General features: G+C 51.9%; 2 protein-coding genes across 3 annotated transcripts in view; one reads left to right on the top strand and one right to left on the bottom strand.

The window, feature by feature from the left end:
* The window catches only part of LOC129817896 (regulator of G-protein signaling 6-like), a 51351-nt gene extending 40251 nt beyond the window's left edge, over positions 1–11100 (top strand). Inside the window, exons 10-12 of the mRNA XM_055873493.1 lie at positions 9100–9189; positions 9470–9529; positions 9819–11100. Coding sequence (XP_055729468.1) covers positions 9100–9189; positions 9470–9529; positions 9819–9869 — 201 coding nt within the window. The 3' untranslated portion in view covers positions 9870–11100. The remainder of the gene's footprint in view (positions 1–9099; positions 9190–9469; positions 9530–9818) is intronic.
* Positions 11101–13448: 2348 nt separating this feature from the next.
* LOC129817817 (zinc finger protein DPF3) overlaps positions 13449–13891 on the bottom strand; it is a 73677-nt gene continuing 73234 nt past the window's right edge. For both annotated transcript variants that reach the window (XM_055873387.1, XM_055873388.1), the window contains one exon: positions 13449–13891. This exon is cut by the window's right edge and continues 1731 nt beyond it. The gene's annotated coding sequence lies outside the window, so the exon portion shown is untranslated.

Genomic DNA, 13891 nt, shown 5'->3' with positions numbered 1-13891 from the left:
CCCTGTTTGTCTCCCCCTTCTCTCTCTCCCTGTTTGTCTCCCCCTTCTCTCTCCCTGTTTGTCTCCCCCCTTCTCTCTCTCCGTTTGTCTCCCCCTTCTCTCTCTCCGTTTGTCTCCCCCTTCTCTCTCTGCCTGTTTGTCTCCCCCCTTCTCTCTCTCCCTGTTTGTCTCCCCCCTTCTCTCTCTCCGTTTGTCTCCCCCTTCTCTCTCTCCCTGTTTGTCTCCCCCCTTCTCTCTCTCCGTTTGTCTCCCCCTTCTCTCTCTCCCTGTTTGTCTCCCCCTTCTCTCTCTCCCTGTTTGTCTCCCCCTTCTCTCTCTGCCTGTTTGTCTCCCCCTTCTCTCTCTCCCTGTTTGTCTCCCCCTTCTCTCTCTCCCTGTTTGTCTCCCCCTTCTCTCTCTCCCTGTTTGTCTCCCCCTTCTCTCTCTCTGCCTGTTTGTCTCCCCCTTCTCTCTCTCTGCCTGTTTGTCTCCCCCCTTCTCTCTCTGCCTGTTTGTCTCCCCCTTCTCTCTCTCCCTGTTTGTCTCCCCCTTCTCTCTCTCCCTGTTTGTCTCCCCCCTTCTCTCTCTCCCTGTTTGTCTTCCCCCTTCTCTCTCTCTCACTGTTTGTCTCCCCCTTCTCTGTCTCCCTGTTTGTCTCCCCCTTCTCTCTCTGCCTGTTTGTCTCCCCCCTTCTCTCTCTCCCTGTTTGTCTCCCCCTTCTCTCTCTGCCTGTTTGTCTCCCCCCTTCTCTCTCTCCCTGTTTGTCTCCCCCTTCTCTCTCTCCCTGTTTGTCTCCCCCTTCTCTCTCTGCCTGTTTGTCTCCCCCCTTCTCTCTCTCCCTGTTTGTCTCCCCCTTCTCTCTCTCCCTGTTTGTCTCCCCCTTCTCTCTCTGCCTGTTTGTCTCCCCCCTTCTCTCTCTCCCTGTTTGTCTCCCCCTTCTCTCTCTCCCTGTTTGTCTCCCCCTTCTCTCTCTGCCTGTTTGTCTCCCCCTTCTCTCTCTGCCTGTTTGTCTCCCCCCTTCTCTCTCTGCCTGTTTGTCTCCCCCTTCTCTCTCTCCCTGTTTGTCTCCCCCTCTCTCTCTGCCTGTTTGTCTCCCCCTTCTCTCTCTCCCTGTTTTTCTCCCCCTTCTCTCTCTCCCTGTTTGTCTCCCCCCTTCTCTCTCTGCCCGTTTGTCTCCCCCTTCTCTCTCTGCCTGTTTGTCTCCCCCTTCTCTCTCTCCCTGTTTGTCTCCCCCTTCTCTCTCTGCCTGTTTGTCTCCCCCTTCTCTCTCTCCCTGTTTGTCTCCCCCTTCTCTCTCTCCCTGTTTGTCTCCCCCTTCTCTCTCTGCCTGTTTGTCTCCCCCCTTCTCTCTCTCCCTGTTTGTCTCCCCCCTTCTCTCTCTGCCTGTTTGTCTCCCCCTTCTCTCTCTGCCTGTTTGTCTCCCCCCTTCTCTCTCTGCCTGTTTGTCTCCCCCCTTCTCTAACTCCCTGTTTGTCTCCCCCTTCTCTCTCTGCCTGTTTGTCTCCCCCTTCTCTCTCTGCCTGTTTGTCTCCCCCTTCTCTCTCTCTGCCTGTTTGTCTCCCCCCTCTCTCTCTCCCTGTTTGTCTCCCCCTTCTCTCTCTCTGCCTGTTTGTCTCCCCCCTTCTCTCTCTCCCTGTTTGTCTCCCCCTTCTCTCTCTCTGACTGTTTGTCTCCCCCTTCTCTCTCTCCCTGTTTGTCTCCCCCCTTCTCTCTCTCCCTGTTTGTCTCCCCCTTCTCTCTCTGCCTGTTTGTCTCCCCCCTTCTCTCTCTCCCTGTTTGTCTCCCCCTTCTCTCTCTGCCTGTTTGTCTCCCCCCTTCTCTCTCTCCCTGTTTGTCTCCCCCTTCTCTCTCTCCCTGTTTGTCTCCCCCTTCTCTCTCTGCCTGTTTGTCTCCCCCTTCTCTCTCTCCCTGTTTTTCTCCCCCTTCTCTCTCTGCCTGTTTGTCTCCCCCTTCTCTCTCTCCCTGTTTGTCTCCCCCTTCTCTCTCTCCCTGTTTGTCTCCCCCTTCTCTCTCTGCCTGTTTGTCTCCCCCCTTCTCTCTCTCCCTGTTTGTCTCCCCCCTTCTCTCTCTGCCTGTTTGTCTCCCCCTTCTCTCTCTGCCTGTTTGTCTCCCCCCTTCTCTCTCTGCCTGTTTGTCTCCCCCCTTCTCTAACTCCCTGTTTGTCTCCCCCTTCTCTCTCTGCCTGTTTGTCTCCCCCTTCTCTCTCTGCCTGTTTGTCTCCCCCTTCTCTCTCTCTGCCTGTTTGTCTCCCCCCTCTCTCTCTCCCTGTTTGTCTCCCCCTTCTCTCTCTCTGCCTGTTTGTCTCCCCCCTTCTCTCTCTCCCTGTTTGTCTCCCCCTTCTCTCTCTCTGACTGTTTGTCTCCCCCTTCTCTCTCTCCCTGTTTGTCTCCCCCCTCTCTCTCTCCCTGTTTGTCTCCCCCTTCTCTCTCTGCCTGTTTGTCTCCCCCCTTCTCTCTCTCCCTGTTTGTCTCCCCCTTCTCTCTCTCCCTGTTTGTCTCCCCCTCTCTCTCTCTGCCTGTTTGTCTCCCCCCTTCTCTCTCTCCCTGTTTGTCTCCCCCTTCTCTCTCTCCCTGTTTGTCTCCCCCCTTCTCTCTCTGCCTGTTTGTCTCCCCCCTTCTCTCTCTCCCTGTTTGTCTCCCCCCTTCTCTCTCTCCGTTTGTCTCCCCCTTCTCTCTCTCTGACTGTTTGTCTCCCCCTTCTCTCTCTCCGTTTGTCTCCCCCTTCTCTCTCTCCCTGTTTGTCTCCCCCTTCTCTCTCTCCCTGTTTGTCTCCCCCTTCTCTCTCTCTGCCTGTTTGTCTCCCCCTTCTCTCTCTGCCTGTTTGTATCCCCCCTTCTCTCTCTCCGTTTGTCTCCCCCTTCTCTCTCTCCCTGTTTGTCTCCCCCCTTCTCTCTCTCCCTGTTTGTCTCCCCCCTTCTCTCTCTCCCTGTTTGTCTCCCCCCTTCTCTCTCTCCCTGTTTGTCTCCCCCTTCTCGCTCTCCCTGTTTGTCTCCCCCTTCTCTCTCTCCGTTTGTCTCCCCCTTCTCTCTCTGCCTGTTTGTCTCCCCCCTTCTCTCTCTCCCTGTTTGTCTCCCCCCTTCTCTCTCTCCGTTTGTCTCCCCCTTCTCTCTCTCCCTGTTTGTCTCCCCCCTTCTCTCTCTCGCTGTTTGTCTCCCCCTTCTCTCTCTGCCTGTTTGTCTCCCCCTTCTCTCTCTCCCTGTTTGTCTCCCCCTTCTCTCTCTCTCCGTTTGTCTCCCCGTTCTCTCTCTCTGCCTGTTTGTCTCCCCCCTTCTCTCTCTCCATGTTTGTCTCCCCCCTTTTCTCTCTCCCTGTTTGTCTCCCCCTTCTCTCTCTCCCTGTTTGTCTCCCCCTTCTCTCTCTCTCCGTTTGTCTCCCCCTTCTCTCTCTCTGCCTGTTTGTCTCCCCCCTTCTCTCTCTCCCTGTTTGTCTCCCCCCTTCTCTCTCTGCCTGTTTGTCTCCCCCTTCTCTCTCTGCCTGTTTGTCTCCCCCTTCTCTCTCTTTCTGTTTGTCTCCCCCTTCTCTCTCTCCCTGTTTGTCTCCCCCTTCTCTCTCTCTCCGTTTGTCTCCCCCTTCTCTCTCTCTGCCTGTTTGTCTCCCCCCTTCTCTCTCTGCCTGTTTGTCTCCCCCCTTCTCTCTCTGCCTGTTTGTCTCCCCCCTCTCTCTCTCCCTGTTTGTCTCCCCCCTTCTCTCTCTCCCTGTTTGTCTCCCCCCTTCTCTCTCTCCCTGTTTGTCTCCCCCCTTCTCTCTCTCCCTGTTTGTCTCCCCCCTTCTCTCTCTCCCTGTTTGTCTCCCCCCTTCTCTTTCTCCGTTTGTCTCCCCCTTCTCTCTCTCCGTTTGTCTCCCCCTTCTCTCTCTGCCTGTTTGTCTCCCCCCTTCTCTCTCTCCCTGTTTGTCTCCCCCCTTCTCTCTCTCCGTTTGTCTCCCCCTTCTCTCTCTCCCTGTTTGTCTCCCCCCTTCTCTCTCTCCGTTTGTCTCCCCCTTCTCTCTCTCCCTGTTTGTCTCCCCCTTCTCTCTCTGCCTGTTTGTCTCCCCCTTCTCTCTCTCCCTGTTTGTCTCCCCCTTCTCTCTCTCCCTGTTTGTCTCCCCCTTCTCTCTCTCCCTGTTTGTCTCCCCCTTCTCTCTCTCCCTGTTTGTCTCCCCCTTCTCTCTCTGCCTGTTTGTCTCCCCCTTCTCTCTCTGCCTGTTTGTCTCCCCCCTTCTCTCTCTCCCTGTTTGTCTCCCCCTTCTCTCTCTGCCTGTTTGTCTCCCCCTTCTCTCTCTGCCTGTTTGTCTCCCCCTTCTCTCTCTCTGCCTGTTTGTCTCCCCCCTTCTCTCTCTGCCTGTTTGTCTCCCCCTTCTCTCTCTCCCTGTTTGTCTCCCCCTTCTCTCTCTCCCTGTTTTTCTCCCCCCTTCTCTCTCTCCCTGTTTGTCTTCCCCCTTCTCTCTCTCTCCCTGTTTGTCTCCCCCTTCTCTGTCTCCCTGTTTGTCTCCCCCTTCTCTCTCTGCCTGTTTGTCTCCCCCCTTCTCTCTCTCCCTGTTTGTCTCCCCCTTCTCTCTCTGCCTGTTTGTCTCCCCCTTCTCTCTCTCCCTGTTTGTCTCCCCCTTCTCTCTCTCCCTGTTTGTCTCCCCCCTTCTCTCTCTCCCTGTTTGTCTCCCCCCTTCTCTCTCTCCCTGTTTGTCTCCCCCTTCTCTCTCTGCCTGTTTGTCTCCCCCCTTCTCTCTCTCCCTGTTTGTCTCCCCCTTCTCTCTCTCCCTGTTTGTCTCCCCCTTCTCTCTCTGCCTGTTTGTCTCCCCCTTCTCTCTCTGCCTGTTTGTCTCCCCCCTTCTCTCTCTCCCTGTTTGTCTCCCCCTTCTCTCTCTGCCTGTTTGTCTCCCCCTTCTCTCTCTGCCTGTTTGTCTCCCCCTTCTCTCTCTGCCTGTTTGTCTCCCCCTTCTCTCTCTCCCTGTTTGTCTCCCCCTTCTCTCTCTCCCTGTTTGTCTCCCCCTTCTCTCTCTGCCTGTTTGTCTCCCCCCTTCTCTCTCTCCCTGTTTGTCTCCCCCCTTCTCTCTCTGCCTGTTTGTCTCCCCCTTCTCTCTCTGCCTGTTTGTCTCCCCCCTTCTCTCTCTGCCTGTTTGTCTCCCCCCTTCTCTAACTCCCTGTTTGTCTCCCCCTTCTCTCTCTGCCTGTTTGTCTCCCCCTTCTCTCTCTGCCTGTTTGTCTCCCCCTTCTCTCTCTCTGCCTGTTTGTCTCCCCCCTCTCTCTCTCCCTGTTTGTCTCCCCCTTCTCTCTCTCTGCCTGTTTGTCTCCCCCCTTCTCTCTCTCCCTGTTTGTCTCCCCCTTCTCTCTCTCTGACTGTTTGTCTCCCCCTTCTCTCTCTCCCTGTTTGTCTCCCCCCTCTCTCTCTCCCTGTTTGTCTCCCCCTTCTCTCTCTGCCTGTTTGTCTCCCCCCTTCTCTCTCTCCCTGTTTGTCTCCCCCTTCTCTCTCTCCCTGTTTGTCTCCCCCTCTCTCTCTCTGCCTGTTTGTCTCCCCCCTTCTCTCTCTCCCTGTTTGTCTCCCCCTTCTCTCTCTCCCTGTTTGTCTCCCCCCTTCTCTCTCTGCCTGTTTGTCTCCCCCCTTCTCTCTCTCCCTGTTTGTCTCCCCCCTTCTCTCTCTCCGTTTGTCTCCCCCTTCTCTCTCTCCCTGTTTGTCTCCCCCCTTCTCTCTCTCCCTGTTTGTCTCCCCCTTCTCTCTCTTCCTGTTTGTCTCCCCCCTTCTCTCTCTGCCTGTTTGTCTCCCCCCTTCTCTCTCTGCCTGTTTGTCTCCCCCTTCTCTCTCTGCCTGTTTGTCTCCCCCTTCTCTCTCTTTCTGTTTGTCTCCCCCTTCTCTCTCTCCCTGTTTGTCTCCCCCTTCTCTCTCTGCCTGTTTGTCTCCCCCCTTCTCTCTCTGCCTGTTTGTCTCCCCCCTTCTCTCTCTCCCTGTTTGTCTCCCCCCTTCTCTCTCTGCCTGTTTGTCTCCCCCTTCTCTCTCTGCCTGTTTGTCTCCCCCCTTCTCTCTCTGCCTGTTTGTCTCCCCCCTTCTCTAACTCCCTGTTTGTCTCCCCCTTCTCTCTCTGCCTGTTTGTCTCCCCCTTCTCTCTCTGCCTGTTTGTCTCCCCCTTCTCTCTCTCTGCCTGTTTGTCTCCCCCCTCTCTCTCTCCCTGTTTGTCTCCCCCTTCTCTCTCTCTGCCTGTTTGTCTCCCCCCTTCTCTCTCTCCCTGTTTGTCTCCCCCTTCTCTCTCTCTGACTGTTTGTCTCCCCCTTCTCTCTCTCCCTGTTTGTCTCCCCCCTCTCTCTCTCCCTGTTTGTCTCCCCCTTCTCTCTCTGCCTGTTTGTCTCCCCCCTTCTCTCTCTCCCTGTTTGTCTCCCCCTTCTCTCTCTCCCTGTTTGTCTCCCCCTCTCTCTCTCTGCCTGTTTGTCTCCCCCCTTCTCTCTCTCCCTGTTTGTCTCCCCCTTCTCTCTCTCCCTGTTTGTCTCCCCCCTTCTCTCTCTGCCTGTTTGTCTCCCCCCTTCTCTCTCTCCCTGTTTGTCTCCCCCCTTCTCTCTCTCCGTTTGTCTCCCCCTTCTCTCTCTCCCTGTTTGTCTCCCCCCTTCTCTCTCTCCCTGTTTGTCTCCCCCTTCTCTCTCTTCCTGTTTGTCTCCCCCCTTCTCTCTCTGCCTGTTTGTCTCCCCCCTTCTCTCTCTGCCTGTTTGTCTCCCCCTTCTCTCTCTGCCTGTTTGTCTCCCCCTTCTCTCTCTTTCTGTTTGTCTCCCCCTTCTCTCTCTCCCTGTTTGTCTCCCCCTTCTCTCTCTGCCTGTTTGTCTCCCCCCTTCTCTCTCTGCCTGTTTGTCTCCCCCCTTCTCTCTCTCCCTGTTTGTCTCCCCCCTTCTCTCTCTCCGTTTGTCTCCCCCTTCTCTCTCTCCCTGTTTGTCTCCCCCCTTCTCTCTCTCCCTGTTTGTCTCCCCCTTCTCTCTCTGCCTGTTTGTCTCCCCCTTTCTCTCTCTGCCTGTTTGTCTCCCCCCTTTTCTCTCTCCGTTTGTCTCCCCCTTCTCTCTCTCCCTGTTTGTCTCCCCCCTTCTCTCTCTCCCTGTTTGTGTCCCCCCTTCTCTCTCTCCCTGTTTGTCTCCCCCCTTCTCTCTCTCCCTGTTTGTCTCCCCCTTCTCTCTCTGCCTGTTTGTCTCCCCCCTTCTCTCTCTCCCTGTTTGTCTCCCTCTTCTCTCTCTCCCTGTTTGTCTCCCCCCTTCTCTCTCTCCCTGTTTGTCTCCCCCCTTCTCTCTCTCCCTGTTTGTCTCCCCCTTCTCTCTCTGCCTGTTTGTCTCCCCCCTTCTCTCTCTCCCTGTTTGTCTCCCCCTTCTCTCTCTGCCTGTTTGTCTCCCCCCTTCTCTCTCTGCCTGTTTGTCTCCCCCCTTCTCTCTCTCCCTGTTTGTCTCCCCCTTCTCTCTCTGCCTGTTTGTCTCCCCCTTCTCTCTCTGCCTGTTTGTCTCCCCCTTCTCTCTCTGCCTGTTTGTCTCCCCCCTTCTCTCTCTGCCTGTTTGTCTCCCCCTTCTCTCTCCCTGTTTGTCTCCCCCTTCTCTCTCTGCCTGTTTGTCTCCCCCTTCTCTCTCTCCCTGTTTGTCTCCCCCTTCTCTCTCTGCCTGTTTGTCTCCCCCTTCTCTCTCTCCCTGTTTGTCTCCCCCTTCTCTCTCTCCCTGTTTGTCTCCCCCCTTCTCTCTCTGCCTGTTTGTCTCCCCCCTTCTCTCTCTCCCTGTTTGTCTCCCCCTTCTCTCTCTGCCTGTTTGTCTCCCCCTTCTCTCTCTCCCTGTTTGTCTCCCCCTTATCTCTCTGCCTATTTGTCTTCCCCCTTCTCTCTCTGCCTGTTTGTCTCCCCCCTTCTCTCTCTGCCTGTTTGTCTCCCCCTTCTCTCTCTCTCTGTTTGTCTCCCCCCTTCTCTCTCTCCCTGTTTGTCTCCCCCTTCTCTCTCTCCCTGTTCGTCTCCCCCTTCTCTCTCTGCCTGTTTGTCTCCCCCCTTCTCTCTCCCTGTTTGTCTCCCCCTTCTCTCTCTCTCCGTTTGTCTCCCCCCTTCTCTCTCTCCCTGTTTGTCTCCCCCTTCTCTCTCTCCCTGTTTGTCTCCCCCTTCTCTCTCTGCCTGTTTGTCTCCCCCTTCTCTCTCTCTCTGTTTGTCTCCCCCCTTCTCTCTCCCTGTTTGTCTCCCCCTTCTCTCTCTCCCTGTTTGTCTCCCCCTTCTCTCTCTGCCTGTTTGTCTCCCCCCTTCTCTCTCCCTGTTTGTCTCCCCCTTCTCTCTCTCTCTGTTTGTCTCCCCCCTTCTCTCTCTCCCTGTTTGTCTCCCCCTTCTCTCTCTCCCTGTTTTTTCTCCCCCTTCTCTCTCTGCCTGTTTGTCTCCCCCTTCTCTCTCTGCCTGTTTGTCTCCCCCCTTCTCTCTCTCCCTGTTTGTCTCCCCCTTCTCTCTCTCCCTGTTTGTCTCCCCCTTCTCTCTCTGCCTGTTTGTCTCCCCCCTTCTCTCTCTCCCTGTTTGTCTCCCCCCTTCTCTCTCTGCCTGTTTGTCTCCCCCTTCTCTCTCTGCCTGTTTGTCTCCCCCCTTCTCTCTCTCCCTGTTTGTCTCCCCCCTTCTCTCTCTGCCTGTTTGTCTCCCCCTTCTCTCTCTCCCTGTTTGTCTCCCCCTTCTCTCTCTCCCTGTTTGTCTCCCCCTTCTCTCTCTGCCTGTTTGTCTCCCCCTTCTCTCTCTCTCCCTGTTTGTCTCCCCCCTTCTCTCTCTCCCTGTTTGTCTCCCCCTTCTCTCTCTCCCTGTTTGTCTCCCCCCTTCTCTCTCTCCCTGTTTGTCTCCCCCTTCTCTCTCTGCCTGTTTGTCTCCCCCTTCTCTCTCTGCCTGTTTGTCTCCCCCTTCTCTCTCTCCCTGTTTGTCTCCCCCTTCTCTCTCTCCCTGTTTGTCTCCCCCTTCTCTCTCTCCCTGTGTCTCCCCCCTTCTCTCTCTCCCTGTTTGTCTCCCCCTTCTCTCTCTGCCTGTTTGTCTCCCCCCTTCTCTCTCTGCCTGTTTGTCTCCCCCTTCTCTCTCTCCCTGTGTCTCCCCCCTTCTCTCTCTGCCTGTTTGTCTCCCCCCTTCTCTCTCTCCCTGTTTGTCTCCCCCCTTCTCTCTCTCCCTGTTTGTCTCCCCCTTCTCTCTCCTGTTTCAGGACCACATCTATAAGCTGATGAAGAGTGACAGTTACACACGTTACCTGCGCTCCAACGCTTACCAGAACCTTCTGATGGCCAGGAAGAAGGTGTGTCTCTGTTTGCCTGCGGCAGACTGCAGTTAGACACCAGTCCTCAGCATCCAACATAGTGAAGTGCTGCCCTCTGTTGGAGATGTCCGGGTTCTGCAGTCAGTAAACTACTGTATGGTCTGAATCAGTGACATCACTGACTTCTGTCCTCTGCTTAGTTTACAACTGTTTTCTGACTCCTCTCCTCTCGTCTCGTCTCGTCTCCTCTCCTCTCCTCTCCTCTCCTCTCCTCTCCTTTCTCTTCCCCTTTCTCTTCCCATAATGCTTTGTGTCCAAGCCTGAGACGGAGCAGCAGCAGGGAAGACGCACCTCTCTGGAGAAGTTCACACGTAGCGTGGTCAGTGGCTCTACTTCCTGTTCTTTTATCGTTCTGTTCTGTCTGTCTGTCTGTCTGTCACTCTCTGTCTGTCACTCTCTGTCTGTCACTCTCTGTCTGTCACTCTTTGTCTGTCACTCTCTGTCTGTCACTCTCTGTCTGTCTGTCTCTCTGTCACTCTCTGTCTGTCTGTCTGTCTCTGTCTGTCTCTGTCTCATATAGATTAATTCGACCACTACTTTGTTACAAAACTTTTCACCTTAAACCAACAAGGCAACCATCATATTAATTCCATACTATCACTCTTCAGGGCAAGTCACTGACGGGCAAACGGTTAACAGGCCTGATGCAGTCGTCCTGACCAGGCCTGGGGCTGGAGTAAGACAGCCATGCCCACTGGAGCTGCTCTGCTGTGGGGAGAGTGGTGTTGAGGCTTAGAGGCCTAACTGGGGCCTGGACACAACGTCGCCCACATAACTGACTCCAGATCAGTTTCCTGAGCTTCAGCGGAGGACAGACATCATTGCAATAAGTCACTTAGATCTGACACTGGGCGAGTGCTGTCTTTGGCTGCGTCTCAAGTAGCACCATGTTGCCATATATATAGTGCACTACTTCTGACTAGAGCCCTTCTGACAAGAGCACTACTTCTGACTGATTTGTGTACTTTTGTTTAATCCATACGAGAAAGTGTACACTTTGGGAAAAGGATAGAGACTGGCAACCTCCTAGCCTGGGCCTTAGTCTAAAGTAGTGGAGACTGGCAACATCCTAGCCTGGGCCTTAGTCTAAAGTAGTGGAGACTGGCAACATCCTAGCCTGGGCCTTAGTCTAAAGTAGTGGAAACTGGCAACATCCTAGCCTGGGCCTTAGTCTAAAGTAGTGGAGACTGGCAACATCCTAGCCTGGGCCTTAGTCTAAAGTAGTGGAGACTGGCAACATCCTAGCCTGGGCCTTAGTCTAAAGTAGTGCACTATAAAGACAATAGGGTGCGATTTGGGACGTAGACACTGTGTATTTTATCGACATATAACAGCTGCACTCTCTCTCTCTCTCTCTCTCTGGCTCTCTCTCTCTCTCTCTCTCTCTCTCTCTCTCTCTCGCTCTCTCTCTCTGGCTCTTTCTCTCTCTCTCTCTCTCTCTCTCTCTCTCTCTCTCTCTCTCTCTCTCTCTCTCTTGCTCTCTCTCTCTTTCTCTCTCTCTCTCTCTGGTTCCTTTAATATATTCTATAACCAAATGGAACGTCAGACTTCTACTTTATCTCAGCTCATGTTACTACAGTATAATACCTTTATTATATAAACATAAAAATGGTTAAATTATGTTTATAATGTATTTAGAATAAGCACCTTATTTTCGTCCGTCACTCTGAGGTAGGCCAGTAGGCCAGTAGACCAGTAGACCAGTAGGCCAATATATGGAAATAATAATAATAAAAATAATGATCCGATCTTTCTATTGAGTTTTTCAGCCTTGATTTGATTTGAGTTACTTTTCTTTTTTAAATGTAAAAAGAGTTTGAATGACGGCACCCTAATTAACAAAATAAAATAAAAATCCCTGTCCAAAATTTTGTCTGTTTCTTTTTGTATTGGGCTGCATCTCAATCCACCGCATCTGCCTGTCGGCCTTCCGCATCTGCCTGTCGGCCTTCCGCATCTGCCTGTCGGCCTTCCGCATCTGCCTGTCGGCCTTCCGCATCTGCCTGTCGGCCTTCCGCATCTGCCTGTCGGCCTTCCGCATCTGCGGTAGAAAGTGGCAGATCTACAGAGCGGTTTGTCTGACCAGGACAAGACAAAGACAAAAATTAGCACGAAAACATGTGTTGCGTCTGATCGGTTTGGCATACAAAACTCTTAGGACCCCCACACGTGTCACAGGACTCGTCAACCAGTTATCAGTTGAGAAAATGAATGGAAGTATGGACATACAGTACCTGTCAAACGTTTGGACACACTTACTCATTCAAAGGGTTTTTCTGTATTTTTACTATTTTCTACATTGTGGAATAATAGTGAAGACATCATAACTATGAATGAACAGATATGGGAATCAGGTGTTAAACAAATCTAAATATATTTTATATTTGAGATTATTCAAAGTAGCCACCCTTTGTCTTGATGACAGATTTGCACACGCTTGGGATTTCTCTCAACCAGCTTCACCTGGAATGCTTTACCAACAACGCATCGTGGAGTGCTTGGATACAGTCCATTAGCCGTGGTATATTGGCCATATACCACAAACCCCCCGAGGTGTCTTATTGCTATTATAAACTGGTTACCAATGTAATTAGAGCAGTAAAAATAAATGTTTCGACATACCCGTGGTATACGGTCTGATATACCACGGCTGTCAGCCAATCAGCGTTCAGGGCTGGAACCACCCAGTTTATAATGTCTCATTATGGCTGGATATATATGTCCGGGCATCTTTCAATGACACAAATACAGCCGTTTACTTTGACCAACCCCCTCACTCTGATGAGCTTGTATATGATTGTGCTGCTATCTAGTTCTTGTGATACAAAGTACAGGTTTAGAGATCTCGTGACACGCGTTTTTTATTTAATTTACTTTTTTATTTAACTAGACAAGTCAGTTAAGAAATAATCTTATTTACAATGACGGCCTACTAGGAACAGTGGGTTAACTGCCTTGTGGAGCAGAACGACAGATTTTTACCTTATCAGCTCGGGGATTCGATCCCCCAACCTTTCGGTTACTGGTCCAACGCTCTAACCAATAAGCTACCTGTCGCCCCATTTAGGTTGCAGGCGTACAGATAAAACTATGGTCCCAGGTCAATGGCATCGTGTTTTATTAAAAAAATATGAAACGTGTAGACTCTTGCCAACTCTGTTGCTTGTTGTCAAGTCAAATGTTTGGCATGAAATGAGTGACAAGGAGTTGGCATGATACGACAAACAGACTGGCCCTAAGGTTCTCAACATGCTCAGGAAGTCCTGATACCACAAACAGACTGGCACCACAAACAGACTGGCACCACAAACAGACTGGCACCACAAACAGACTGGCACCACAAACAGACTGGCACCACAAACAGACTGGCACCACAAACAGACTGGCACCACAAACAGACTGGCCCTAAGGTTCTCAACATGCTCAGGAAGTCCTGATACCACAAACAGACTGGCACCACAAACAGACTGGCACCACAAACAGACTGGCACCACAAACAGACTGGCACCACAAACAGACTGGCACCACAAACAGACTGGCACCACAAACAGACTGGCACCACAAACAGACTGGCACCACAAACAGACTGGCACCACAAACAGACTGGCCCTAAGGTTCTCAACATGCTCAGGAAGTCCTGATACCACAAACAGACTGGCACCACAAACAGACTGGCACCACAAACAGACTGGCACCACAAACAGACTGGCACCACAAACAGACTGGCACTACAAACAGACTGGCACTAAGGTTCTCAACATGCTCAGGAAGACTACTAGTCAGGGAAAGCAGGGGTCACACAGGACTATTATAGAGAGGTCAGAGGTCAGGCCTGAAAAACAAGGATGTAATTGTGAGTGAAGACTAAAAACATGTAGTCACTGAATGACCCCGATCTCTTACTGATATATATCAAGGTTACAAAGCCTTGGATGGTTTAACTTTACGACACAACAAACTGTCCCCTGTCTGTGATGATCACAGAGAAGGAATAGGAGGATAAATGTGCAGAGAGATCTGTGCCACGTGCCATGTGAGGGTGAGAACCATACGTCTACAAAATGGAGCCAGTAGATGCCTAGTTTGGACCGCGACCTGCACTAAACTGAGAGGTTTTACAGATATTTACATTGTCATTTTTAGCGGGATGCTCTTATGCCACAACACATTCAATAAAAGGTCAAACAGATCTCTGAGCGATATCACCAAGCAGCTCAAACAAAGGAATTAGTCAAGAGTATAACCAAGGACTAAATCTTTATTTCAACACAAAAAACTAAAACATACATTCAAACTTTTAACAAAGTACCCAAAAACCGACACAAAATAATATCCATATATAATTGATGGTCTCCAATATAAAACAAAATTATATTGACACACATATTTTTCAAGAGTGTGAAGTTGGCATGGTGATATAAACAGGAAGTTGTTAAAACAGCAGACATTAAGGGTGAAAAACAAGGAAACCACTCTGGTAATTAACATCATGGATGCATCTCAAAACGGCCATCCTATTCCTTATACTAGTGCACTATTGTTAACAAGGGCCCATAGGTCTTTGGTCAAAAGTAGTGCACTATTGTTAACAAGGGCCCATAGGTCTTTGGTCAAAAGTAGTGCACTATTGTTAACAAGTGCCCATAGGTCTTTGGTCAAAAGTAGTGCACTATTGTTAACA

This window comes from Salvelinus fontinalis, chromosome 20 (assembly GCF_029448725.1).
Source record: "Salvelinus fontinalis isolate EN_2023a chromosome 20, ASM2944872v1, whole genome shotgun sequence".
NCBI classification, from domain to species: domain Eukaryota; kingdom Metazoa; phylum Chordata; class Actinopteri; order Salmoniformes; family Salmonidae; genus Salvelinus; species Salvelinus fontinalis.
This window is presented reverse-complemented; position numbering and strand designations above follow the sequence as displayed.